The sequence below is a fragment of the Stegodyphus dumicola genome, chromosome 12 (genome assembly GCF_044657685.1).
Source record: "Stegodyphus dumicola isolate Sdum_Otavi_A_Nest chromosome 12, ASM4465768v1".
Classification (NCBI taxonomy): domain Eukaryota; kingdom Metazoa; phylum Arthropoda; class Arachnida; order Araneae; family Eresidae; genus Stegodyphus; species Stegodyphus dumicola.
This window is the reverse complement of record NC_140779.1, coordinates 70,013,286-70,040,931: the sequence shown is the minus strand read 5'-3', so window position 1 is coordinate 70,040,931 and position 27,646 is coordinate 70,013,286. Positions and strand designations below refer to the sequence as shown.

At 31.2% G+C, this 27,646-nt stretch overlaps 1 protein-coding gene across 2 annotated transcripts in view; it reads left to right on the top strand.

The window, feature by feature from the left end:
* The window catches only part of REG (proteasome regulator gamma), a 101,481-nt gene that overhangs the window by 43,035 nt on the left and 30,800 nt on the right, over positions 1-27,646 (top strand). For both annotated transcript variants that reach the window (XM_085806540.1, XM_085806541.1), the window contains exons 6-7: positions 11,458-11,570; positions 13,154-13,222. In XM_085806540.1, the coding sequence (XP_085662666.1) occupies positions 11,458-11,570; positions 13,154-13,222 (182 nt within the window). The remainder of the gene's footprint in view (positions 1-11,457; positions 11,571-13,153; positions 13,223-27,646) is intronic.

Genomic DNA, 27,646 nt, shown 5'->3' with positions numbered 1-27,646 from the left:
GTAGGTGTAAAATTATTGATGTTTTGATTTACGATGTATACCAAGAAAAATTATCCTAGAGATTTATGCTAATACATATCTCCATATAGAGATATTTAGTGTTGAATTGAAATTAAGAATTGGGTCTCTCATGTTTATTATGGATAAATACCATATGTGCATGCATAAGGCATTAAAAAAAATTCTCTAAAAGGTTGCTGATGGCCCAGAGGTCTGGATTTTATATCATTCTGGATATTGGACATCTGGATTTCTGATTTTATACTGTACTACCTGAAACAAAGTGTTCAAGAGAATGAAAATTTGTTGATGTATTTTTAATTGCGAGTTAAAAAATTTAATGAGTTTCACGTATTAAAGTACAAGGATATCAGTTTTTTTAGTATATTCAAATTTTAAATAAAATCTATGGGATTGTATTTTAACCTTAGAAAGAAGGCTAGTCTTTTCATTTCAGTATATTCTTATTAACATCACCCCCAGTTTGAAAAAACTGCCATTTTTGGTGTATTTTCGGGTATGCACCTGACAATAATCAAGGTTCCATTATTGCTTTTTTGGCTGCACTCGGATTTATTTATTGTTGGTGCAAAGAGTTAACAACTATTGAATGGAGGAAAGAGCAATTAGATTTGAGAAACAAGATAATGATAGATTGGAACAATTATCTCGAATTTTCGGCCGCAGCCTTTTGTCAAGACCAAATAAGAATGGGAGAACCTAACAACATAGCAGAAATTGATGAAAGACTTTTCTCAAAATGCAAAAACCGAGTAAGTAGAATGCTCCCTGAGAAATAGATGTTTGGAGGAATTTATCGAGAAAATGAATGTTTTATCGTAAGAGTTCATGATAGAATAGCAGTCACTTTTTTACAAGGAATTAAAAAAAATATTGAAGGAGGATCTTATTTTTTCTGACTTATGGAAGCCATATAAGACTAATGAATTAAGAGCTGCAAGTGTCGAACATTTCAGGATCAATCAAAGTTATAATTTTGTTGACCTGGATACTGGTGGTGCACACTGACAGAACATCGAAAGATAATGGGACTGGGCAAAATAAAAAGCATTGCGAAACTGCTTGACAGCACTTAGACTCATATATATGCGAATTTATGTGTCATCATCCTCATAAAGAAGACTTACTTGTAGTGATTTTGAATGCCATTAGGGAGTTTTGGCTACCAGTAGCTGACTGCCGATATAAGGTTATTATTTATGTTTTTCATTTAAATAGCCTTTTTTTGTGTGTGTTAAAATAATGAATTTAAAGTACTTTTATGTTTATTTATTTTTACAAATAAACTATGTCTCGAATTTTTTTAACTGTATGTTTTAAAATATTAATTTCAACATTTTTTAAGAATGAATTTGCTTTCATTCCCATTAAATAAGCACTGGAGAATAATAAAAAATGATGTGGTATCAGTTTGGTGGAATTTGCACCAACTTTCCTGGTCAACAGTATTTTACACTTGTACCATTTTTTTTATTAACAAAGTGAATGATTTGAAAGTGAACAGTGGCAAAGCTGTTCGAAATAAAATATTTTTATCCCCAGTATGCAAAATTGTCTGTCAAGAATTCTAAAGATATGCCTTTTAAAAAAAAAATCTTGTGATTGTGCTGTTGAATTGAATTTTATGTGGCGTAAGGGCGAAGAAAATCATATTTAATAAGTAAACACATTTAAAAAAGACAAAACAAATTTTGTTAGCTATCTTACTAAGAAAACTGAATATTAATATGGTGAGCTGAGAAGTCTAAAAGAATATATAAAGTATGTGTCTTAATGGAGAAAATGATGGTTCAAAATAAAGCTTAAAAGATTGGAGGGGAAGATTAGCAGGATAACCTCTCTCACTTTCAAGAGCCTGCAAGCTCAGCAAAAGCATTAAAAAAAAAAAAAAAAAAAATTAAATGAATATAACTTCCTATCGGCTATGAGTGCATCCAGAAAAATTTTGCCCCAATCAACAAACCACCAATTCATTGGCGACTTTTTTATTTTCAGTGAGGTGTGTATAAACTGAACATACTTTCAATTTTTAGTCACATTATCATGTATGTGATTTGCCAGTTTGCAAATTCTGGCAGCTGTTGCTTAGTTTCCAGATATGTAATATTATATAGTATTGCAAATTGAGCCAAATAGAAATGTGCACCTAGTATCAAATTGTACCATTTTTAATATATATACAGTGAAACCTCGTTACAACAATATTTTAGGGACCAAATAAATATATTGTTGTAGAGAGGCATATTGTTATATCCAGGGCCCACATATTTTGAGCATTTAAGAGTTTTTTTTTTTTATTATTATTATTAGTTTAAGGTGCATAACATACTACTTTTAATAACGTGAAAAGTCTTCCCTTCTTAAGTCTTCCCTTCTTTAAGTCTATATTTAGAAGAAATTAATTTGTAAAATACTAATAATAATGGTTTAAATACTAAAAAAATAAATAAGATAAATTCAGAAAATAAGCACAGAAATATTCACATACCTGAAAACACTTTTTATTGAAAATAATCCAATATTTTTGTTTGTTTATTGATTTTTTTAACTGTTAAGTTCACCAATACTGTATGCATTGAGTCTAGTGCACGAAAATGTTCTTCATTTGTCGATGGAAGGCTTGAAAAAAATGTCCGTAGAGAATTCACAGATTGAAGAGCTTCCTGAGATGACAATAAGGACTGCGATGGACCTGTATTATCATCATCATCAATATCATCATCATCTTCATCATTGTTTCCTATCTCATCAGTAATTTCAGAGAGAATATCTTTATCAATAACTCCTGCGAAAACCATAAGATCATCATCTGCTGTTAAATAGTCTTCTATACTAATTCCAAACTTTTTACCGCTTGTTTCTTTAAGTTGGGATACGGATTTTTTGATGTGCAAAACACATTCTTGATCATCTGAGAGATCATTGTCTATGGAATTTTCATCATTACCAGATTTCTTATCTTCCATAACACAAAGACCGGCCTTTTCCCAGCAATTCCGAATGGTTTTTTCTGTTATTTCCAGCAATATTGTCACACGCTTTCTTGATATTTACAGCTTTGAAAAGGTCTTCTGCTTTATTTTCAAAGTTTACAAGTATGTTGTCCACCAACCATTTTCTGTAATATCCTTTGAAGCACTTAATTATGCCCATATCAAGAGGCTGTAAATTTGAAGTGCAATTGGCAGGAAAAAAAGCGATTTCGATATTTTGTAGCTTTGGAAATGACGTGTGAGCACCGCAGTTATCTATCAACAAAACGATTTTTTTTCTTTCTCTTCTTCATTTCATTGTCTAACTTCTGTAACCATTCGGAAAAAAATTTAGACGTCATCCAATCCTTCTTATTTGCTTTATACTCCACGGGAAGACTTTTCACTTTCTTAAAGCACCTTGGCTTCAATGATTTACCAATGACGAGAGGTTGTATTCTATGTGTTCCTGTGCTATTTGTACACAGAAGAACAGTCAGTCTCTGCTTTGATTTCTTCCCTCCATAACACTTTTCACCCTTGAATGCCAATGTTCGATCGGGTAGGAGTTGGAAAAACAGCCCAGCTTCATCTGCATTATAAATGTCTTCTGGAGCATACTTTTCTAAGATTTCTTTCATCTTGTTTTGCCGCCATTCATTTGCCTCGTTTGTCGGGGCTGACTTTTTCTCTCCGTGAACTTCTTGGAAAGTTATTCCATGACGATCTTGAAAACACATTAACCAACCATTGCTAGCTTTGAAAGTTTCGTTCCCTAGCATTGCTGCAAATTTCTGTGCTTTTGCACATAATAAAGGTCCATTTATTGGGACATTTGTTGCTCTTATCTCTTGAAACCATTTTAAAACAGCAGCATCAATGTTTTCATTTATCGTAACTTTCAGTCGTTTTCGCTCTGGGTTAATTTCATTTGAAGTTACAGCATCTTCGATTTGCTTTCTCTTCTTTAGGAACGTTGCAACTGTGGATTGCGATAATCCACGTTTCTTAGCCGCATCAATCTGCTTCATTCCCTCATCAATATCATTGATAACGTTCAGTTTATCTCGAAAAGATAGTTGCTTTCGCCCTGCCATCTTAGGGAACTATATCGCGTGAAAGAAAGAAAAGTTTAAACCAAATGTTTCGCGTAGAACTCAAAATCTTTAAAGACTATAAAACAACCTTTGAACTCACTTTTCAGTACGTCACTTAACAACACCCCGCCTCCATCCCTTGTTCCTCTAACAAAGGGCACTTGTTCTGTGACAAGGTGACCAGACAGGTCTAGATGTCCTTAAACCTTATCAGAATTCCAAAGCTTACTGGGAAATGAGACTAGGCATACATTTACACTTCACCCCCCCACCCACTCCAATTCCCAAAAGGGTGGTCTTCATCTGTTTTGAAATCTGAACAATTGCTATTTATTCAGGGATAAGTTGAATATCCACAATGAGTCTTAATAGACGGAAAAAATAACAAAAGAAAACGGGGAAAAAGAAAAAAAAAAAAAAGCATTTGAAAATCAAAATATTATTATAAAGGGAGAAAATAATACTGAAATTTAGATTTAAAAAATCGTTTTACAGAGGTTTATTGTTCTAGAGAATATAGCAATATTGAAGGGAGATTAACATTAGTTTATATGCAAAATCACCGGGACCACAAAACATCATTGTAGTAGAGGGAGTTATTGTTGTATCGGGTATCGTTGTAGCGAGTGTTTACTGTATATAGTACAGATATCTTAGGTTTCCTAAATTATGCTTTTGTATTGAAGGCATGTTTTGTGATGTAATTAATAACAAGGCACATCATACAGATGAAAAATGTATGTTCTTATCTCTCTCTTTCTATTGTAACATATTTTGCAGTATTTAACAAAATAACAGGTGATCTTCTTAGTAAACATAAATTTTATTTTTAGTTTATAGAGATGGATAATTTGAATACAGTCTTTTAGTTACAAATTTTACTTCCATCTACTAGCTGGTAAAACTTTCAGAATCACAATTTTAAACAAACTGAAGCTGCTGAGCAGTGGTTACGTGATACATATATGGCGTTGCCACTCCATTATCAAAAGATGTTAAATAATAAAATATTACAAACTCTCCCCCTTCCAGATAAAATTGAATTGTTATTTTTATAAATTAAAGTTTAAAATTTTTTTCTCAGAACACAATATCAACATAATACAGAATTGAAATACAACAAATAACATAGGAAGAGAGGAAAGAACAAAATTTTTTTATCTATATAGAGGAAAAAATTATTTAATTAGGCCTGGGAGTACGACTTAATGCATCTATATTTTTATGGTTTTTATCACTTCGATGAACGAAGTGTAATTGTAGGGTTGTAATACTAGTGCCCATCTCATAAGTCATGGATTTAGACTCTCATTATTTTTTAGCCAAACTAAGGTATTATGGTTGGTCATGTTGAGGAATTTAGTATGCCTGCCTAAATAACATTGCAGTTTCTTTACAGCAAAAATTATGGCGGCACATTCCTTTTCTGTGGTAGAGCACTTTTTTACAGTTTCTGTAAACGTCTTGCTGAGGTATAATACTGGATGTTCATTGCCTCCTCCATCTTTCTGAGCTAAAATGACACCCATACCAAAGTTTGAAGCATCAGTTTGTAAAATAATTCCTTATTGAAATCAGGTGCATGTAGAATAGGCTTTTGAGACAGTTTTCTTTTAGCTCTTTGAATGCTTTTGTGCACTCTTCTGTTCAATTTATTTACCCTTTCTTGAAGTTTCCTTTCAAGGTCTCAGTTAAAGTGCTGCTATATAGATGAAAACATGTGAATGCAATGATTATAATATTTTGCTAATCCCCAAAATGCTGTAACTTGACCTTTTGTGGATGGCACAGGAAAATCAAGAATAGCTTTTAACTTCACTTGGCATTCTTATACCATGACCTAAAATATGTCCTAGATATTTTACTCTATCTTAAGCAAATTTACATTTTATAGGTTTAACGGTTAAACCAACGTCCTTTATTTTTCTCATAACTGCTTTCAGATGGCTTAGATGCTCTTCCCAGGTGTTTGAAAAGATAGCCATGTCATCTAAATATGGAACGGCAAAGTGTTCACAACCGTCAAGAATTTCGGCCATCATTTTGCTAAATGAAGATGGTGCATTTTTAAGTCCGAAAGGCATCCGTAGAGGTCTAAATGTGCCAAAATTAGGAACAGGTACAGCATCCAGATATTTTAAGCTAAGTATATAGCTGTAATTAAATATCTGTTGCCATTTGGCGTTATCGGTAAAGGTTGCATGCGTCGAAGTTAATTTTTGAAAATACTTCTGCAATAATTGGTACTAAAGTCAAAGGTGCTTTGGCTTTATAATTAGATTTTCTCATTCTTTGACATGGATCGCAAGTTTTAACATACTTTTCTATTTCTTTATGTTGGGCCAGTAAAAGTATCTTGTTAATCTATCTTTAGTTTTGACGACACCTAAATGTCCAGATGTGTTATCATGACATAATGATTTTATTTGGTCCCTATATTTTTCAGGAATAACAATTAATTCCCTTTCATTTCCATTTTTATCTATTTTCCGTTTCACCAACAACCTGTTTTCTTTTACTTTGAAATCATTTGTATTGCTGGAATTTTTATTTTTAGTTTTCCTAAGCAACGAGGCTAGATCTCTGCTTTGGTGGTTAGATCTCCGCTTTGGTGTTGAGATTCAATTAATTCCGTAGAATTAACATTAATTACTTTCTCAATTTCTTTGTCTTCCTCATCAGCTTACGGTAAAATATCTTCAACAGTCTCAATAAGAGACAGTTCTTGATTCCGCATTTTGATGTCTCTACTTCGATCTTCTTCGTGAGATCGTGTCCAAACTGCATTTATCCTTTCTAAATTTAAAATTTGTTTATCTTTGAACAACTGATCGGTTTTGTTACCTAATACCTATCTGCCAGTATCAGCTGCCTTTGTGTTTATGTAACCCAAGTTCACAATTAATTTCAATTCCAGTTAACTGTAGACACACTAGAAGGTCAGATCATTTAATAAATATTGCACCCAAACATGTTATCCAGTCATTTTTGCATTATCTAAGTATTTTCGAGAAATAATATCTACTGTGTCTCCCTGTCTCGAAGAATAGCCATTTCATACCCATTAACAAAACCATTAATTGTGTATGTCTCTAACAAATCATCATTTGAAAATACGCAATATACTTTTTCGTTTGGTTTTAAGCGAGGGCATTGAGGCTTAAAATGTTCGTATGACCTGCATTCAAAACAACGTGGTCAGTATCTTTAGTCATATAAAATTTCTGTATTTCTTGTTTTGAAACTGACTTTGTCGCTGATCTTTTTGGTATTTTGAATCATCCCATTTATTAGAATGCTTAAAATGAGATGCATTCTAATAAATTTTCGTGGTGTGCAATGAACTGGAAGTTGATCTGTCAGCACTATCCTCATCTTCAGGGCAGATGTTTTTATTTTAATTGGATTATAATTCCTTAAAGTAGTATTTCATCTCGATGTACTCCATCTTTGATATGATTTAAATCAAATTCCTCGTCGTTATAAATCACGAATACACATCAGATACTTTTCTGGTTGCAATTTTCTAATTTCGACTATGTGTAATTTATGCTTTACGTATGCGCACGTTGAAAGAAATGTTTAATAAAGTAAACAAATAAATATTAAGCTCTTTTTTTTTTTGTAAATTTTGATACACTTTAGATCATAATTGCTCTTTATTTCATAAATTACGGTTTTATAATTTCTGCATGTCATCTTACGAGATTTAAATTGATGATCTATATTTCGGAATCTCCGAAGTCCCGACGAGTCCGGATTAAAGACTTTGTACTGTATATACCACGTGACTGGATGGCGAGAACTAAGAAAAGACTTTTGCCAATTTGGCAGTACAATCAAATTGCACTACGCCAGTTTGACCTTACTACTTATTTTTTGCGTGCCTGTTTGGCAACAAATTCAAAAATACAGCTAGCAGTTATATATATATATATATATATATATATATATATATAAATGCCGTAATGGCTTGCACATACCAATTATCAACATAAAGATTCAATAACAGTAAAGCCCAAATAATAATTTTTAAATATTTTTATCACAAATATCAATTAAAATGTATGCCTAATATTTTTAATATCGGTTATTTTACACAAAAACTTACACTGTTTAAATGTAATTCTGATATAAAATATTAAAATTTAATGAACTCTTTTTAAGAACACCAAAAGTTAATCTTATCTTCAGAGATCAGCAGTGTCCTTATCTGACAATTCTTTGCTCGGACACAAGTTATAGAAACACAGAAGATACTTTTAAATGATCCACTTTAAAACAGCAGACTTCTGACATCCATTTCACCTTGAAATAAAGAAACTCCAATTAGTACTAGCAAACTTGTTCTCAAAATTTCAGCAGCTTTCTGTGATTAAGAGACCAGCACCATCGAAATTGATAATTACATTCCTAATTTCCAGGATCTCGGTGGGACCTACAATTTTATAAAACAGATAATCTTCTTAGTAAAACATAAGTTTTATTTTTAGTTTATGAAGATATATAATTTGAATACAGTCTTTTAGTTGCAAATTTTTCTTCCATCTACTAGCTGGTAAAACTTTCAGAATCACAATTTTAAACAAACTGCAACATTGCTGAGCAACGGTTACATGATACATATATGGCATTGCCACTCCAATATCAAAGGATAATAAATATAATTATTTGTTAAATAATAAAGTATTACAAACATGTAAGAATAAAATTTTAACGTTAATTTGGAATAACCCTTAAAAATCTTCTCTATCCTAAAAATAACAAACTTTTCTCGCAATTCTTGAATAACACAGATGGCACTTGGATACACATAGTAACATCAGAAGAAAAAAGTGAAGTCATTTATCCAGCAGTAATAATTAATCAGTATTGCATCCTTACATTGAAAAATAAAGTAACTTCATTTATTAATCTACCAATCAATCACAGTGACATAATATTTCATTTTTTAATACTTTGTTTAGTAAACGTAGTCTACTAGTTGTGAAAATTTTTAAATAATTGCCTGTTTTGCCTTTTGAAATATTTTAATGTATTATACAGTCAAAAGTCTTTAATCCGGACTCGTCGGGACTTCGGTGATTCCAGATTATAGATCATCAGTTTAAATCTAGTAAGATGGCATGCAGAAATTATAAAATTAAAAATATGAAACCGTAATTTATAAAATAATGAGCAATTATGATCTAAAGGGTATCAAAATTTACATAAAAAAGCTTAATATTTATTTGTTTACTTTATTAAACATTTCTTTCAACGTGCGCATGCGTAAAGCATACATTATGCATAGCCGAAATTAGAAAGTTGCAACCAGAAAACTAACTGATTTGTATTTGTGATATTTATAATGATGAGGAATTTGATTTAAATCATATCAAAGACGGAGTACATTGAGATAAAATACTACATTTAATAAGGAATTATAAGCTGAATAAAATAAAAACATCTGCCCTGAAGATAACGATAGTTCTGACAGATCAACTTCCAGTTCATTGCGCACCGCGGCATCCACTTCTTGTTTGATGGACATCGAAACATACTTTCGTTTTGTGGATCCTTTGGGAGCTCCAGCATCGGAAATTCTATTTGACATAATCGAAAGTTCAAGCTTACTTTTATAAAATTGCTCTTACAGTCTGCAAAAAATAATAAGCCGGATCCAATTCAAAGATTAAGGAACAACGCAATCATCAACATTAACTGAAATAGATAATTAGATAATTTTAGCTTATACCGTTCGTTATACATTAAACGCGCACGCGAAAACGTATTCTGCGCTTGTGCCCACGCATATGCGCAGTCGTAGCGGTCTCACGTGCACGCGTAAACGCCTATGCGCATGCGCAGAAAGTTTTTAGCTTTGAGGTCCGGATTATGGGTGTTCGAATTAACGACTTTTGACTGTATATGATCATGTTATATTATGTGTAAAATATGAAGGAAATTTAAGTCTGTGAATGTCTTTAGGTTAGAAAATAATAATAAAATAAACTTGCCAGCTCCATTGTCATTTACCTCGCACCTTAAAAATTCCTGTGTAGCATTCTTATTTGTTAAATATATATATGTGATGTACCAGCTTTTGTCCAGAATAAATAGATTGGTGAAGAAATATAGATGTAGTGGTAGCTTAGATTATCAGACGATAAGTTTAGAAATCAGGATACATTTATTATTGGTCAGTAGAAATAGTTACAAAAATCATATTTCCGGAGTAAATAAAAAAGAATTACTAATAACTTTTTGTATGAAGTTTACTGCATCGTTACATTAAAGAAAAGACCACCGATATTCCTTTGCGAGTCCTTTTATAGCCTCGGGAAAGGCAGAGCTTCCAAGAAATGACGTCAGCCATTCCAGTTCACTTTAAATATCTCCAGAACATTCTATAACTGTACGTGTAGAAAAGGCGGGAAAAACAACTTCACTACGGGGCTGTGGATTTAATTCCACACACTTTCAAATAAGAGACCGTTGCCATTAAAAGTGAAAAGAACATACAGTTAGAATTTTAAGTGTACTCTTGACTATGGAATTTTATTATTACATATATATATATATGTATGTATGTATGTATGTATGTATATTTATGTGTATGAAAGAGAGAATTGCTTTATTTTATTTATATAATTAACTAAAAGTTTAATTACTGTAAAAGTATCATGTATAGAACTTTTATGATTCATATGGGATAATTTCTTAAAAGCTTAATAATTGTAAAAGTATCATTTATAGAGCTTTTGCTATTGATATAGAGATTTTCTTTTATACAGTCAGATTTTTCTAGGGAGTTGTGTTTTGCATATTGCTTTAAAAATGCTATCATTGAATATATTAGAAATGGTATATAAAGGAAAATTAATTACAGGAACTGTGTATGTGTTGTTGTTCATGCCCCTTGCTTTCAAACTCAATGTGCTCAGAAACAACATATCTCAAAAGTAGTGTTTACTAAGGATAGAAATTGGAGTGTGTTTAATTTTCATTCTTTTTAACTCCATAATTATAATTATGAATTAGTCCCAAGTTAATAGAGTCAGCCAAATGTAATAGTTGCCATTGCTACAGACAGACAAATAAAAAGCTTAAATAAGTCTATTCTTGAATTATGAGCTGTAATTATGTATCAGCTTGATTTTGAGATTCCAGTGGTGTATAAATGATGAAAACAGTGTTAGGATGGTTGAAGGCTGTAAAAAGTGTAATAGGGATGTTTTTATTGATTGTTTGAATACTCAGTGTTATAATTGTTCATAGATATAAGATCCTAGTATTTGTTACAATCACTTAAAATATTTATTCGTATTTAGTATTATTATTATGACATTTTTAATAGTATTAAATATTTATTTCATTCTTTACAGGAACGAAAGTTCTACTTCTTCCCAATGGTACAGTGCCATCCAATAATCACATAGTTGGTGTTGTAGAATTAGTAAAACCACGTATTCAACAGTTAGTTGAAGATGCTAATGTGGTGAGTATGTTGTAGCTATCTTTACACAATATATTAGTTTTAAAGAGCTTACAGTATTATGAAGCTTTAAATAAAGTAGCAGTTCTTTTAGTACTAGAATTACCAACAATTAACATAGTTTGTTCCAACCAAATGAGAAAAATCCATCGTTTTGATAGCTTAGCAGATCTAGTATTAATATAGGTTTATCAAAGCGATATGTGCATTTTTTGCTTATAATCATAAAATTTCCTGCTAAAATAATTTCAACATACACTGTGCGGGATATACTTTTACTGTAAAACTAATGAGAAAAAATTTGAAAACTTTATTGAAAGATAAAAAGAAACAACCCACTCTTTATAGCTGTTGCTTGTATATTAAAAAATAGAGGGAAAACATAGCAATTTTATCAGATATTAAAACTAAAAGTAGGTATAATTCAACCATTATATTTAGCACATTGTGAAGAAGATTATCATTAATATGAAATAAAAACATTCTCTATAATAACCAATTTACTGTTATTATATATTGCAAAATACAGGATTTTTAAGTAAATATCTGCAGATATGAAATTTAAATATCCATTCTCCAGCCCAACACACACACACATATACCAAAACTTGTTAAAATTTTTATTTCCAGTAGTTAGATAACATGTTTATTGCATTTGTTTATTAGCGATCATCTAAATTAAATGTGTAGTGTATGTTGATCCATGATTCTGGGATCAGATCCGTCTGCTTTGTAGAATGCAGTGACAAGGAAAACATAAGTGGCCATATTATGGTGCATTCCATGTATTGCATTGATGCACATTCTAATTCAATGCTGCAGTTCTGTGAGCACTTACGTTTTGACTTGCCTCTAGACTTTATTACAATATTGAGACGTGTATACCGAACACCTATTCGTGGATAATCTCTGGAAAAGAAGGATTGCTACTTCTGAATCTGTGACACTTTAAATGCTACATGATAACTGGATCCATCATTCTGTGATCAGATCCTTTGAAGAATGCAGTGACAAGTGAAGCATAGTTGGCACATTATGCTACATACCATGTACCTCATGAATGCACATTTTAATTCAACAAAGCCAACCTGCATCATATTCAGAATGTTAGAAATTTCCTGGATGAATAATTTCCATAAAATTTGATTAGGAATGGGGGGGTGCAGATCTGTGGGTCCTTAGACTACCTGCTTTGGACTTACTACAATATTGAGAAGTATGTGTACCAAGTCAAAACTTTAATAATCTTTTGAAAAGAAAGGATTGCTGCTTCTGAATCTGTGACCTTAAATGTTGTATGGATAAATGGAGAGAGATTGAGGATTGCTTTGATGATAGCCAAGCAAGTAAAGGAACATACATAAAAGATCCATTAGTTCATGAGCAAAATAGTTTTGTGATAAAATTTCATGAATTTTTCTCTTCTTAAGAAAACCAAACTGGATGATGTAAAAAATATTTTTAAATGTCTAGAATTTTTGACATGTATATGTTTCTGATTTATGTATTTTTTACAATGTATTTATCTTTGATTAAAATATTTCATTACTTCTTGAAAAGAATTGTCTTTTTTTTTTTTTCCCCAGTTGAAAATGTGGATACAGTTTTTAATTCCAAGGATTGAAGATGGCAATAATTTTGGAGTATCAATACAGGTAGTCTTATTTAAAGTACTTCAGTGAATATTTTATTTTTGATATTTTTTTGTATGAACCATAGGTATACTGTTTGCTATAAAAATTATTAAAATCCCTTTGTAAAAGTCGGAATTTTTTGTTTTTTTACATATACTTGATTATTAACAGTGTTTAGCCAAAAGTGGTATGGCTTCACATAGCGTAGATTTCGACTAGATTTAAGTATTGTTCCAATCTGAATAAATTGGAAATTAGCAAGGTGACAACCTTATGTTTGGTGTAGATTTAGTCAAAATTCTATCAATTTTGATGACGAACAAGTGCTCACGTGGCATATTGTGACATTAAAGGTTGCGCCAGGTATAATGTATACCAGGTTGCTAATATATATTTAGGTCATTCAGTTCAAATTTATGAATGCAAAGGGATTTTGAAGTAACGCATATATATTTGTGGCACCATATTACAAACATAAAAAACTTTTACAACTGCAACATTTGTACTTGGTGTACCTGTTCTTGGAAAGGCCACATTCATGACATCATGCCTTTTAGTAGCTCGAGTCTCTTCTGTAAGTTGAACTGTACCCTTATCAGGGAAAAGGCTCTGAAATATCCTGCTTGGGGTTTCTAGGTAATGATGAACACTAAGAATGTCTACGCAACGAATCATCAGCTAGATTACAACCCAAAAGTTTTAAAAACTCACTACATCTGGTGCTGATTGATACATTATTTGCATGATATTTAAGCATTTATAGCTGCTACATTCATCATACTATAAAATATGACCATAGGCCATCTGCTTGTTTTCCTGGCGACATTATAAATGCTACACAATTGGTCAACAGTTTCAACTCCTGATTTAATTGCGTTATAAAAGGTTATCATCTGTGGCTTGTTTTTTTCACATGATTCATCAATTGCATCATCATGATGCATAATGGAGAGAATCAGAACCACCTTGTTTTTCTTAGTTACATAAGACATTAGAGTTGAGTCATTCTGAAACCCAAACAGTGATGTTCCTACTTCCTGATTCTTTGTTTGCATAAACTCTGGAGGAATTTAACTCTTATTCTTCCTCATGGTTCCAACCAAAGTAAGATTATTCTAAAGCAAAAAGTTAGCTAAATCTAACGAGGTAAACAAATTGTCTACAGTTATATAGCAACCTGTTCCTGAGATTACAGAACTCTGCTGTTTCAGAACATCTGCTGGTTTGTTGCTAATTTTGAATGGATCTGCAGGCTGCTTGTTAGCATATATTCCTAGGTTTACAATGTAGTACATCCTAGCATCTACTAATGCAAATAATTTTATCCCGAATGGTTTACTGGGGATGTACTGCCTAAAGAAACATTTAGCCTTAAAAGCTTCTAACTTTTCATCAACTGTACAATACTCTCCAACTGAATAAGCATTCTTAAAATTTTCAACAAATGAAGAAAACGCATCATGTATAGGTGCTAAATTGACAGTTATCTTCCTTATCTCTCGTGTATCCTTATTGTCGAACCTCAAACAATATAAAAGGAACCTAAATTGGTTTTCGGACATTATTAGACGGCATAGCTGAATACCCATTTTATCAGAGGACCATATCTCCTTGGTATTTAAGCAGAAATGTATAATATGCCTAGAAGCACTTTTATTTCAATTATGTTGGTCAAATGGGTATTCCTTTACCAAGAATAATTTTCCTGTACTGTGGATATCTTTTCATTTGTGAATTTAACTATATTAGATAGCATGTCATTGTTGAAAAACATGCCCAACATTGCTCTGGCATTCGAGCATTCTTCACTACTGGTAAGTTAGTGACAATATTATGTCACCGAGTGCATATATTTTTAGGTGGGCAAACTTTTGATCATTTTGATGGTTTATTCCGGCCTAGGAAATAATTATTCACAATGTAATCATCACTATCGCTATCATTGGAGTCCGTTTCTTGCTCGGTGTGTGTATTTTCTTCTCTTGTTTCCACTCTATCTTCTGTATCACTACAATCATCAAACTCATTCACTTGATTAGTCTTCTTCCATCTGCATACGTAGTACTATTTCTCTCGTATGTAATACATAGTACTTATCACATTCATTTGCCATATTGAATTTTTTCTGGGAAGTCATCAAGAAAAATAAGTTATAAAAACAATTGTTGCCCATAAAAATTATAAATACCTGAAGAAATACATTCTTTTTATATTTATAATTAAATATATTCACAGTTTCTTTTACCTATCACTAAAAAAAATAAATAAAAAAAACACTACTAAGGACAGCTGTTGATAATTAAAAATTAAAAATACTATAATATATAAATTTTAAAATACTTGCGTTTAGAATCAAAAACTGTCATGTGGCATCTCCTAGACTTCAGTACTGCACATCGGCTTATAACCTGTTCCTCTCAGCGCTAAAATGAAGATGATGTTGTTTCGATGATCTCTACTTATTCGTGTATAGTTGACAGAAAGGTAGATGGCAGCACAAGCTTGATCGTGCATCTGTTTATAAAGTCATTAAAAAAATGAAATCCCTGCCGCCTGGGATGCCGTGCAAGCACTGCAGGGTTAAAAAATCACTTATTCTACATATTGTTTACTGTGCTAGGTTTCTTGCTTTCCCTAAACTCCACAAAATTGGAATTCCTTTTTGACTTAAGAATGGCATCATATCCTTGGGCTAAATATTTAGTTTCCATATCTTCTCCTTGCTAACATTATTCATGCTATAAAAAAACTCTTTTGAAGTCATCGATAAACTTGGATATTTCTCGCCTGCATTTCATTATGGTTTCTTTTGACATTAAATCACTGTTTACTAATGTTCCAATCAAAGGAGCACTAAAATATCCATAATTAGGCTTTGGGAATTCCATTTGACATACATTCAAATTGAAGAGTTTATTAACGTTTCTGATTTATTTCACTAAAGTTAAGTCAAACCCACTTTGTTTTCTAAAATGAACAGTATGCCCAAATTGAAGAATTAGCTATAGGTCCTGTATTAGTTGACATTCACATGTACTATTTTGTGGTCACATTATTTTAAAAACTCTCTTTTCTTCTCTGGATTTGCTATTATATAGCACTTTGGTTCTTTTTGATGGTAGTAAAGGAGATATATCTCAGATTTTATGTTTTATGTTATTCAATTATCAGCCATCCAGTTCTCTTCAAACTGAATCTGACAATACTCTTCCCTTCCTTTGATATTCTTATCAACAATGAATCTGATTTTAGTTCTACTGTTTACTGTAAAACCTTTTTCTATTAGTCTGCCTTTCCATCCAAAGTCATGTCGCCAAGTTAAGCAAAAAATGTATTCTTTTTACTGTTATATATTTCACGCCCTCAGAGCCTTTGCTTACTAATGAACTCAGTGATTTGAGATCAGTTGCTGTTTACTAATAATTTTCTCCCATGGTTATTGATAATTCCTCTAAAAAATTCCAACTTGCCATCAAAGAAGACATTCTGCTATTAGAAATAACATTAATAATCTTGTTGTCATTCTGTTTCATTCGTCAGTTGCAAAATTGCATATATTGTGCAGAAGTTCAATTGTCATTTTCTTGCCTATCAATAAAATCTCTTTTTTTGCTTCTTAAAGATTCCATTTCCAACCTTAATTCTTTGGGGAAATTATAACATATCTTGTCAGTCTGCCTTGAGATATATTGGCAAGACTAAATTAGCATTAAAGTTTCACATCAAGGAACAATGCATCTTATGTTTGAAAAGGCAAAATTAACAAGTCTTCAATAGCTAATCGTAATTTTGGCTTTGGGTCTGCAGAAATTATTCAATAAGTTTCTTCCATTTCTAAATTGGATTTTCTGGAAGCTTTTTACATTAACAAAGAATTTTGTTTAGTTAATTTTCAATTTCTATTCAGTCCTTCCTAATGTTTTTTCATTACTATTTCTGTTAACATATGGTGCTATCTTTTCATTTGCTTTACAACTGTTTAGTATAATTACTACCATGGCTCTGCTGTCATTGCAGATTTCTTTGCTTCTGATAAGAATCTATAATCTTGACTAAATCTATGCCAAACATAAGGTTACTTTGTTAATTTTATGTTTTACTTTGGTGTGTTTCTTTTCTGTCTTGAATTGGAAATTTCTGTTAGTGAAAATGACGCATTTTAGAGATGTTAATTTTAAAAGAAAAATCTCAGTAGGCCTTATTATCCATAATTCTGTTATGAAGTAAAATGATTATTTAATATTTTGTGGATAAAATCAGTTTATTTTTCAACAGTAATTGGTTTTAAGCTTGAAAAATGGTGTAAAGAAATAATGAATTGCCATGTGTTGTCTATATGTTCTACCATTTTATAATTTTTTAATCGCAAAACTATGTTTGTATTCATTTATTGAATTGGTTAGTTTTATTTAATGAAGAGGTTAGGTTATTGTTTCAGATTTTAATTCCAACGAGTGTAATTTGGAAAGGGAAAAAAAAGATTCTGACTCTGTATTTTTCATAGCCGGCAAAAATATTCATCTGGGGTTACCTAAATACATTTTTCTTCTACTTTCTAAAATATTCAGCTGAATTTGGTGTTTATATTAGAATCAGAAACTTGGTTTCTTATTTTTGTACTTTCTGCATATTTCTATTCGACAGTTTATTATTATTATTATTATTATTATTATTCTGTGAGTAACAAATTGTTTGAGATTTTAAGGTCGTGGTGTAATTCAGTACTTGTAATTTTTTAATGTGTTTGAGAAAAGAGTATTAAAGTAATTTGCTCTGAAAAGTAATGCTATATAATAGCAGTTCATTGTGACATAATTGATTAACTGTTCTTGTGTTGAGTTCATGAATGTGGTGAGCTATATTGGGAATAAACATAAAAGGATGATTGAAAACTGAAATTTTATACATGAAAAATATCTTGTATTTAATGGAAAATCAGATGTCTTCTAAAAATAAAATTGTTTCCTTTTGCTATAGATTTTTGTTTCAAGTTTAATATATTGTAAAGGAAATATTGATAAATATTTTGCTGTCTAGTCCTTTGGTTCAGACAGAAGATCGTATGATAAATCATTTATAACACTTCTCCTTGTTCTTATAGTTTTATTCATTTTTTTTTTGTTAGGTATTAAACTTCTTGATTGTAAGGTTTATTAAAAAAGGGGGTGTAAAAACCTTTTTATGTTGCTATATTGGATAAAAGTGTTTCCGGAGGGTGTTATTTTTGTAAAGTTTTCCATTTCACTTTTTCTTCTAGCATAGTGAAGACATGTTTTATGATTGTTTCTGTATTGTTTCTGTGGTAGAAATTTTTTTTTAGTAGCTTTGTCATAAGATATTTTTTATATAGTCTTTTGTTTTTGAAATTTCTCTCTGTAGGTGACAGTATACATAAATTTCTATTTTCCATGTTTGAAAAATTTGTTAATGGTGACTGATTTATTTTTAATATGCCTGTTTGCAAACTTTCCATTTCGTGCATATTCCCCCAGTTTTTATTTAAATTAGTTTAATTGGTTTACCTTTTTGTTTAAATTAGCATGAATTTCAGCTTGCTTGTGAAGTCTCTCCTTCATAATTCTGTTGATAAAGAATTTTTTGAAGTTCTAGGGTGGAAGAACCCTTCTGATTTTATTTTTATGTCACATATTTTAAAATAATAATGAGTATGTTAAGTAAATTTTTAAAATGGGTTATGTTGCCATTTGCATTTAATTTATAATGATCTGTGTCAGAAAAAAAAAAAAAAAAGTGTGCATGTAAGCACTAATATAAGTATGTATGTATGTATTGAAGCTGAACACTGTTAAATGTTTATTCACAGTAAAAACAGAATTTTAATAGGAGGTGTAATAAATTGTATCAGTTATTCTTAAACGCGCTTGCACAAAATTTCAATCAAAGGAACTGGTATTTCTGTGGTTCTGAAAAGTATATTCAAACAGACTTTAAATATTTTGTATCAGTACATTTTAGTTCTATATCTCCAATTTTATCTGAACTTTTCACAGCTTCCTGATGTCTGACTTCACGAAACTCCTTTACACGTCCGTCAGAGTACTTTTTCTGTTGTTGGGCACCAATATGTAAGGATTGAAACAACACTCTTCAATGAAATCGAGCCCAGGTCTCTTGCTGGCAAGTGTTCTGACCACTATATTACGTAATCTGGTTTCCGTTTGATCCTTACATTATTTACGTCTTTAGATTGGGACCTTAGCAAATCAACTTTAAAAAAGTCTAAATATATATATTTGTGTCTTCAATATTATTTCGTTTTGTTTCGCACATTTTTTGTTCAGATATATTCTCTCTTTAATTAAGAGAGTATTTCTTTAAATACTCATTAAAAAAGTGTTTAAAATCAAATTATGAAAAGGAGAAGAAAATGTGAATAAAGCTTTTAGAAAATGTTGCATGCAAAACTTAAATAATTTTCATTTTCTGTGTCAAGTTAAATATTTTGCAGTTCCATGTATATTATTTCTATTTTAAAGGTTATAAAAGGCAGTTTTTAATCACTGAAAATTAAATTGATTGCATGCATGCAACTTTGTGAAAAAGTACGTAGTTGTTTCTGATACAATACTTGGAAGGAATTGCGCAAAAGTATTTTTTGTGGCTTAGAATGACTATAAAGCATACTTTTTTTTAGTACTTTTATGAAGCTATTTTTATTACATATACTTGCAAATTGTGTACAATTTTAAAATCTTCCAAATAATTGGAAGTAATGCACCAGACTTTCTTTTCCAAAAGAGTGTATTTCTTCCCCACCTCTTGCATTTTAATTGTGTAGAATTGTTTATTTTTTAGACTGGTACTAAATACAGACCCTTTTAGGTTTCTCCATTTGAAATTTTTCATTACAAGAGATTCATTTACTTTGAATCAACCTTAATAGCATATAAAATAAAACTGTTTTCCTTTCAGTGTATGGTATCATACATATTAATGTTGACTGCTCTTAGTATTATAACACAGTGCTACTAGACCTAAAAAATTTAAATTAATGTTAGGCATACACATACACACTTATTGCACATATTCAAGAAATTAATATTTAATTTTTAGGAACACGAGCTGAAAGAAAAAGCTGCAAGTCCTAGAAAAATCACTTGTTCATAACTTAATCTTGTTTAGTATCTGTTAAAGACCTTTTAAATATTGAGATATGGTTCAAAGTCAGATTTCTGTATCTTTTTTTGTTTGTTGCGATTCATTTCTCACTTGCATGCAGTATTCTTTAACCTTTTAAATGTCATCTCGGGCACAGCACTGGTGTTCGAAAATGTCACGCCCAAGTATTTCTCGGGGTATTTTTTTTTTTTTTTTTTTTTTTTTTTGAGTGCATCGTATTGTCATACCCGATTATATATCGGGAGATGTTTATTTCGGCTACATTTGGTTTTTCCAATAAAAAAATTTGACAATTTGTGTACCCAAATCATCAAAATAACTTGACAGTTAAAGGGTTAACATTCAAGAAACATCTAAAAGTTATTTAAATGCATTTAATGAAGGTGCATAATAGTCCGAGAGGTTTCAGCTCTGTCCGAGTAATTGATTGTAAAAAGTTGTTTAAAAAAATTTTAATTTCCAGTTTCTTTTATTATTACATTTATATTCATTTTCAAGTATTTTTGTTTTTAGTGTAATGTTAGTTGTGTTCTGCTGTTACTAGATATTCATGTTCGAAAGGAATATCAGTTGAAGCTGGAATAAGCATGAAAGATAACTGATTTGCAAAGATATACTGCCTATGTGCTGTCAACGTTCTTAATAATTAAAATGTATCTTATCACAAGACTGGATTTTTATTTTATTTTTGACATGGACATAATGACATAAAATAGATTAAATATCAAAAATACATCCTTTTATATTTCACCTCTCTAAATAAGCAAAATGAAAATTTTGTGGCATTTAAATTGATAATTTTTTCTCTACCATTAAGTAATTTTAAAACTGTAAAATAAGTTTATTTTATTGTTATTTTGCAATGAGAAGATCTGTATTAATTGTTGCGGATAAGAAAGAATCTGTATTTTATTGTTATTTTGCAATGAGAAGATCTGTATTAATTGTTGCAGATAAGAAAGAACCTTCACTTACGTAACTACAAGGATAAAAACTGTTGGAAATGATTTCACTTTGAAAGACAGTGGAATTTTATCATTACGTCCAGTTTATAGAAAACCATAAAAAAAATCATGATTTTTAAAATGCTGAATAATTATTTTTTACTTAAGACCTGAAATTATTATTAGCTTCATTTTGCTCCTTTATTTCCATTGCTAACGGTAAATAATTTCAGAAAACTAACCTTAATTAGAACCAAATATTATATATTTTGCTGTGTAATATGTGAAACCTAAATCAAGTGCTATAGTGCAAGAATTTACTTCGAAAAAAAGTTGGAGAAAAAGATCTTTTATAACTGTGAATCAAACCTTTATACACCCAAGTCTCATCTTTTGAATTTATTTCTGAGCTGCTTAAAGCAGTCATCATTTTCTTCTGCTTTTGAATCAGAGATAAAGTCCATAAATCTGAGCTCTGCTCTTATATTCTCATTTTTGATAGATTTAGAAAATTTTCTCTTGCAACAAATGATGTATAATATTTTTATCTCTTTCACTGTTATATCTATTCTCATATTTAATACTATCTACTATAGGTTAAAAGTATTCTCTTCAAAATAAGAAAAGAAATGGACATAGAATAAAAAGGTAATAAAATAATCTTGGAAAAAATAATGCAATAACTGTTCCACGTGGTAGGTCTGTACCACAGCCTTTTGGAAGAAAGAGACAGATTCATTATCTTTTAGAAACATATGCTCCTTATGAAAAAGAAAGGGTAACATAAAATGTAGAGTTGTTATTCTGAAAATCAGGGAAGCAAAAAATGTTACAGCAAATGCAGTGTGTAAAGAATACCAGCTTATAGGTATTACCATAAATATTCTGCATGGAAATACACATACAGGCACCCATCTTCTAACCCAAGATTCATGGGCGTGCATCTGCAGGGCAAACACCAGACTGTCCATAAATGGTTTATGAATAGGAAAGAATAGTACTTCTTTAATAGTTCCTTCCTGCCTTCTTTGTAAAGTGAATGCAACTCAGCTACGAAACCAATAAATGATGGGAATTTTTTTCAGAAATATGTCATCTTTAAAAGAAAAAAAGCTTTCATATGGAAGTACAATTTAGACTTTATGATCATAATATATTCTTTGTGTATATCCTAATATATATAACTTGTTCGCCATATATGTGCTGTATTTGAGCAGAGATGTCGTAATATTGCAGTTTTTTTTTTTTTTTTTTTTTTTTTTTTTTTGTGTGTGTGTGTGTGTTTTGTAGCATTAGTATTTGGAAGTGATGCCGTGAGTATTTTGCATATATTCTCTGGTGCACTGTGTGGATGAATAGTAATAGGATAGGATATCATATGAAACTGCATATTCTTCTTTTTCTCTTAATATTACATCTGAATTAGAGTGCTTCGTATTTTATACAAACTTTGTACTTTTAGTTGCCAAAAATTTCATTTTGCATGTGAATTTTAAATACAGTCAAAAGTCGTTAATCCAGACTCGTTGGGACTTCGGCGATTCCAGATTATCGATTTTTCTGGATTATAGATCATCAGTTTAAATCTGGTAAAATGGCATGCAGAAATTATAAAATTAAAAATATGAAACCTTAATTTACAAAATAAAGAACAATTATGATCTAAAGGTTATCAAAATTTACAAAAAAAAGCTTAATATTTATTTGTTTACTTTATTAAACATTTCTTTCAATGTAAGTTGTTTAAGTTGCTTCATTTCATGTGATAATACTTTCTCTTTAATTCTATTAAACAGACATAATTTCTTGTTCAGTTACAAAGTTCCGCTGTTCAAGTCCTATAATTGCTCGTTAAAGTTTAGATAAACAAAGGATATGCTTTTATCCATTTTTTGCAGCAATTCCACTTTTTGTTTAATGGACTCCTAAAGATACTTTCGCTTTGTATATCCTTTACATATTAGTAAATATATATCGGAAATTCTATTTGACATAATCGAAAGTTCAAGCTTACTTTTATAAAATTGCTCTAACAGTCTGCAAAAAATAATAATCCGGATCCAATTCGAAGATTAAGGAACAACGCAATCTGCAACATTAACGGAAATAGATAATTAGATAATTTTAGCTTAGCTTATCCCGTCCGTAATACATTAAACGCGCATTCGTAAACGTATTTTGCGCACACGCACACGCGAATTCGCAGCGGTAAAGGTCTTATGCACATGCGTCAACGCGACGCATGCGCAGAAAGTTTGTAGCTTTGAGGTCCGGATTATGGGTGTCCGAATTAACGACTTTTGACTGTATATCAAAAGAAAAGTTATTGATACTGCTTGCTCTTTGCCCATGTATTTTAATCTTGTATAAATTGTAAGATGTTCATGTACCTCTGGGTTTTTTTGGGGGGGAGGGCAGAGGTAGGAGGGTAATATAAGAAAAATCATTTTTATGCAAGAATTAGTAGGAAAATAGAGTTAGCTGTGCTTAAACATTTAATGTAAGTAATGGGGCCCCTTTAACGTAACTTAGCCAGGATTCGTATAGTCCTTAAAAGTCCCTAGGTTTTTTTGAATCTATTTTTGGTCCTTAAAAGTCCTTAATTTTAATCATATGGAATTTCTGTGTGTTTTTACCACTGCCATTTTTAGTGTGAATTAGCATTTTGGAGGAATATTTTTGGTGATTCGCTGACAAATATGGTTAGCTTTTGAATGGGTCCAAGGTTTATAATTTGTTCCTGTTTTTAATATAAATGGTAGGATACTCAAATTTCAGAGTGAAAGACAAACACAAACATTTCGAAATTATTTCATTTTTTCTAATTAGCAGTTAAACAACGTTTTGCTTTTGGATATGTGAATTCTTTTATTAAACTGCTCTAAATTTCGTGACTTATCAACATCAGCTTCTATAGAGTATTTTTAATTCCGAGATCTGAGAATTTTTCAAGGATTTTTTCCTAAAGCATTGTAACATTGATAAATATCATTAAAATAATGGTAATATATTGAACTTACATTTAAAAATAACATTAAAGTAAAACATTTTTAATTTTGGCACCTTATTATACAATATTTTCAATCTGAAAAATAAACATGGTATAATGCTATAAAACACAATTTACGAAACAATTCTTGGCAAAAGCAAAATAGCTATGTAATTAATTGAAAATTTCTGTTTAATTTTTTCATGGTAAGCATTTTTCCCATGTAATTGTCTCGGAATATTCAGAATTCTCGGAACGTGCATCAGTTTTCTCTGTAAAATTAATTTTACACTTTTTCCTTCTGATTTGTTTTCCCAGAATATTTCTGGCTTTGGTACCGAAATAGCAGGGGTAATATTTCTTTGGGATTTTAGGCATTTCAGCTTGCAAAGATTAGAAGGATATGAAGGCAAGATTTATAGACCCACAATTCCAGAAAAATGTGACAAAATGACTCCATTGCAATAATATGTAATGAACATGTTATACAGAAAGTTGGCGATGAATTTCTTACTTTTTGGAGAACATCTGGAAGAACAATGAAAATATATCTGAATTTTTTTTAACACTAGAATCGTTTACTTAACAAGTTTATCTTCCCTTTATTTTCTTTATTTTTCACTAGACAAAAGCATGGAAAATATCAAAAATGTTTCTAATCTTATCACATGGTCAGGCACAGGCACTGTAGAAATGATTTTTTTTTAATAAAGAAATTGAAAACTGACAATTTAAAAGATTCATCTAATATGTCTTGATGCATTATACACAGGGCTGGCACTAGGCATTTTCCCATCTGATGTAATCTCTGTGGATCCTAAATTCTGCTGCCTAGTACCTTTCTAAATTCTACTTCCAATGTCTGCTCTAAGTTATAAATGCTTTGCCATTTCTAGATTTTGTTGCTCGGTGTGTCACTTATTTCTAAACATTCTGCCATGCCAGTTCTGTAACTGGCTTTTACCATATATATTTTATATTTCTTCTGAATGTTCATACTACTAAAGAAATAAAATTAACAGCTTCTCCTATACATTCTAAATGCATTTAGTTTTTTAGAATAACAAATTTTTAATCAAGTCCAAAAATTCTAAAATGAAAAGGAAACGTGTTGAATAAAAAAGTAAATACAAAAAGAGAAAGAAAATTATTCTTCTAAGATATGTACAGTTATTATTGTGTAACTATCCCAGTTTATAATTTTAGCCTTTACAATAATTTCCCATTTCTATTTTCTCACCAGAATGCAAATCATTTGGAACAGTTTTAAAACTGAGGTTTTTGGAGTGGAAGACAGAGTGTGTTTCTGACCTCCATGTACTCTTTGACCACTAGTCCACATTTTGAGTTTGAATTTGACTTTTCTTGTTTAATTACATTACCACGAGCTGTAATGACTTTGTTAGCATAAGAACATGCCTTTATGTTTTAAGTCTTTTTTAAAGAAGAGGCTTATTTAAACCAATGTCTGACTTTGTAGGTACTTTCAGACATAGCGATAATTTGCTTCACGTATGTCAGGGGGTTTTGAACTATTTAACTTTTACCAGTTCAAGTAAATCCTCATAGGTATATATGGGAGAAGTTGATAAGTTAGGAGATAAAGCACATAGAAACTAGTGAGAACACTGGTTTGCGTATTGAGACTAATTTATAATTGTTAGAAAAGATGCTTAAAGAGAAGGAAATTGATGTAAATTAGCCAAAATATATGAGAAGGCTTCAAATTAAAGACTCCTAAATATTTTGTTGATTGTTGTTGCTTCAAAACAAATATTTTGTAGCCTTTAATGTGTAATTATCCTAATATCATTTAAGAATCAATGTTATAAATTACATGTATTTTGAACTACGAAATTTTATTAGATTGTGATTTTAATAAGGCTTTTTTAACAAATATTGTTAAAAAATAAATAAAATTGAATAGAGGTCATATAAATCCGTAATGACTAAGGCTATCTAACTGCATAATTTAATTATTTATAACTAACTACTTACCCTTAAAAATTATCTCTGCATATTAAAGCGAGTTATTGCCTTTCGTTAATCCTTATTGTGTTCACAAGATAAAACACAAACTCATATTTCAGATCAACTCTGATAAAACACACTCATGAAAAAATTATTTTTCACATCTAGTGAGACTTAAAATAATACAAAACAACAAATCATCTCTGGTCTTTTAGTGGCTGATTGGAACTTTAAAGTACACTCATGTCCAAAATTATGTTTACATGCATAAATTCACAGATTTCTCAGAGACTATGACTTATAATTTAGCGAATTTTTGTGGAATCATACATAACATGATGACACATAAATGCAAAAGAAAAAATTGAAGATCACCTCATATGATATAAAATTGTAGCATGAAACAATAAAAATGGTAATAAAGTGTGACAAAGAGAGTTAAGAAAAAAAGGAATGATTCAGAAAAAGAATTAAGTCTTACGAATTTAATATGGAATATGATCTCCCCTGACTTGTACACACATATCACAACGTGTTGTAAGGCTGGAAATAACGTTGTTAACCACAGTTTGGGGAATTAATCTCCACTCTTCCAGCAATGCCGTCTTCAGAGCATTTACATCTCTAGGAGGAGGATGTATACGTGCAATTGCTTTTCCAAGGTAGTCCCATAAGTTCTCTATCGGGTTAAGGTCAGGAGAGTTTGGTGGCCAGGACATTCGCTTAATGTCTTCACTTTCAAGGAATTCATCAACGAGGTTTGCTCGATGTGGATGGGTATTATCATCCATAAATAAAAAGTCAGGTCCATATGCACCCCTGAAAAGTCTTACATAAGGATCTAAGACCTCATCTCGATATATCTGGCCTGTCACAGATCCGCTGCTGAACACGTGAAGGGGCGTACATCCATCGATCATTATTCCACCCCATACCATCACACCTCCACTACCGAAACGGTCACGTTCCACAATGTTCGAGGGATCATTTCGTGTTCCTGACTCCCTCCAGATGTAAACACGTTTAGAATTACCAGTTAAACTAAACCGCGACTCATCAGTAAAGAGAACATGGGACCATTGATGTTCAGTCCAGTTTTGACGTTCTTTACACCAATTAAAGCGATCCCTCTTTTTCTGTGAAGACAGTAAAACACATACCCTTGGCTTTCTGGCATAAAGGCCTTTTTCATTAAGCCTTCTGTATATTGTTTGCCGTGATGCAACAGTTCCAGTGGTGGCTGCAAGCTCTGAACTTAACTGGCGAGCAGTAGCCTTTCTGTTACGACGGGCAGTTAATGCCAGATACCGATCTTCAGAAGCAGTTATCATTCATTTCCGACCTTGTCCAGGCCTCCTTACAACACTTCCATCATTTTGAAACTGTTTCCATAGCTTAGAG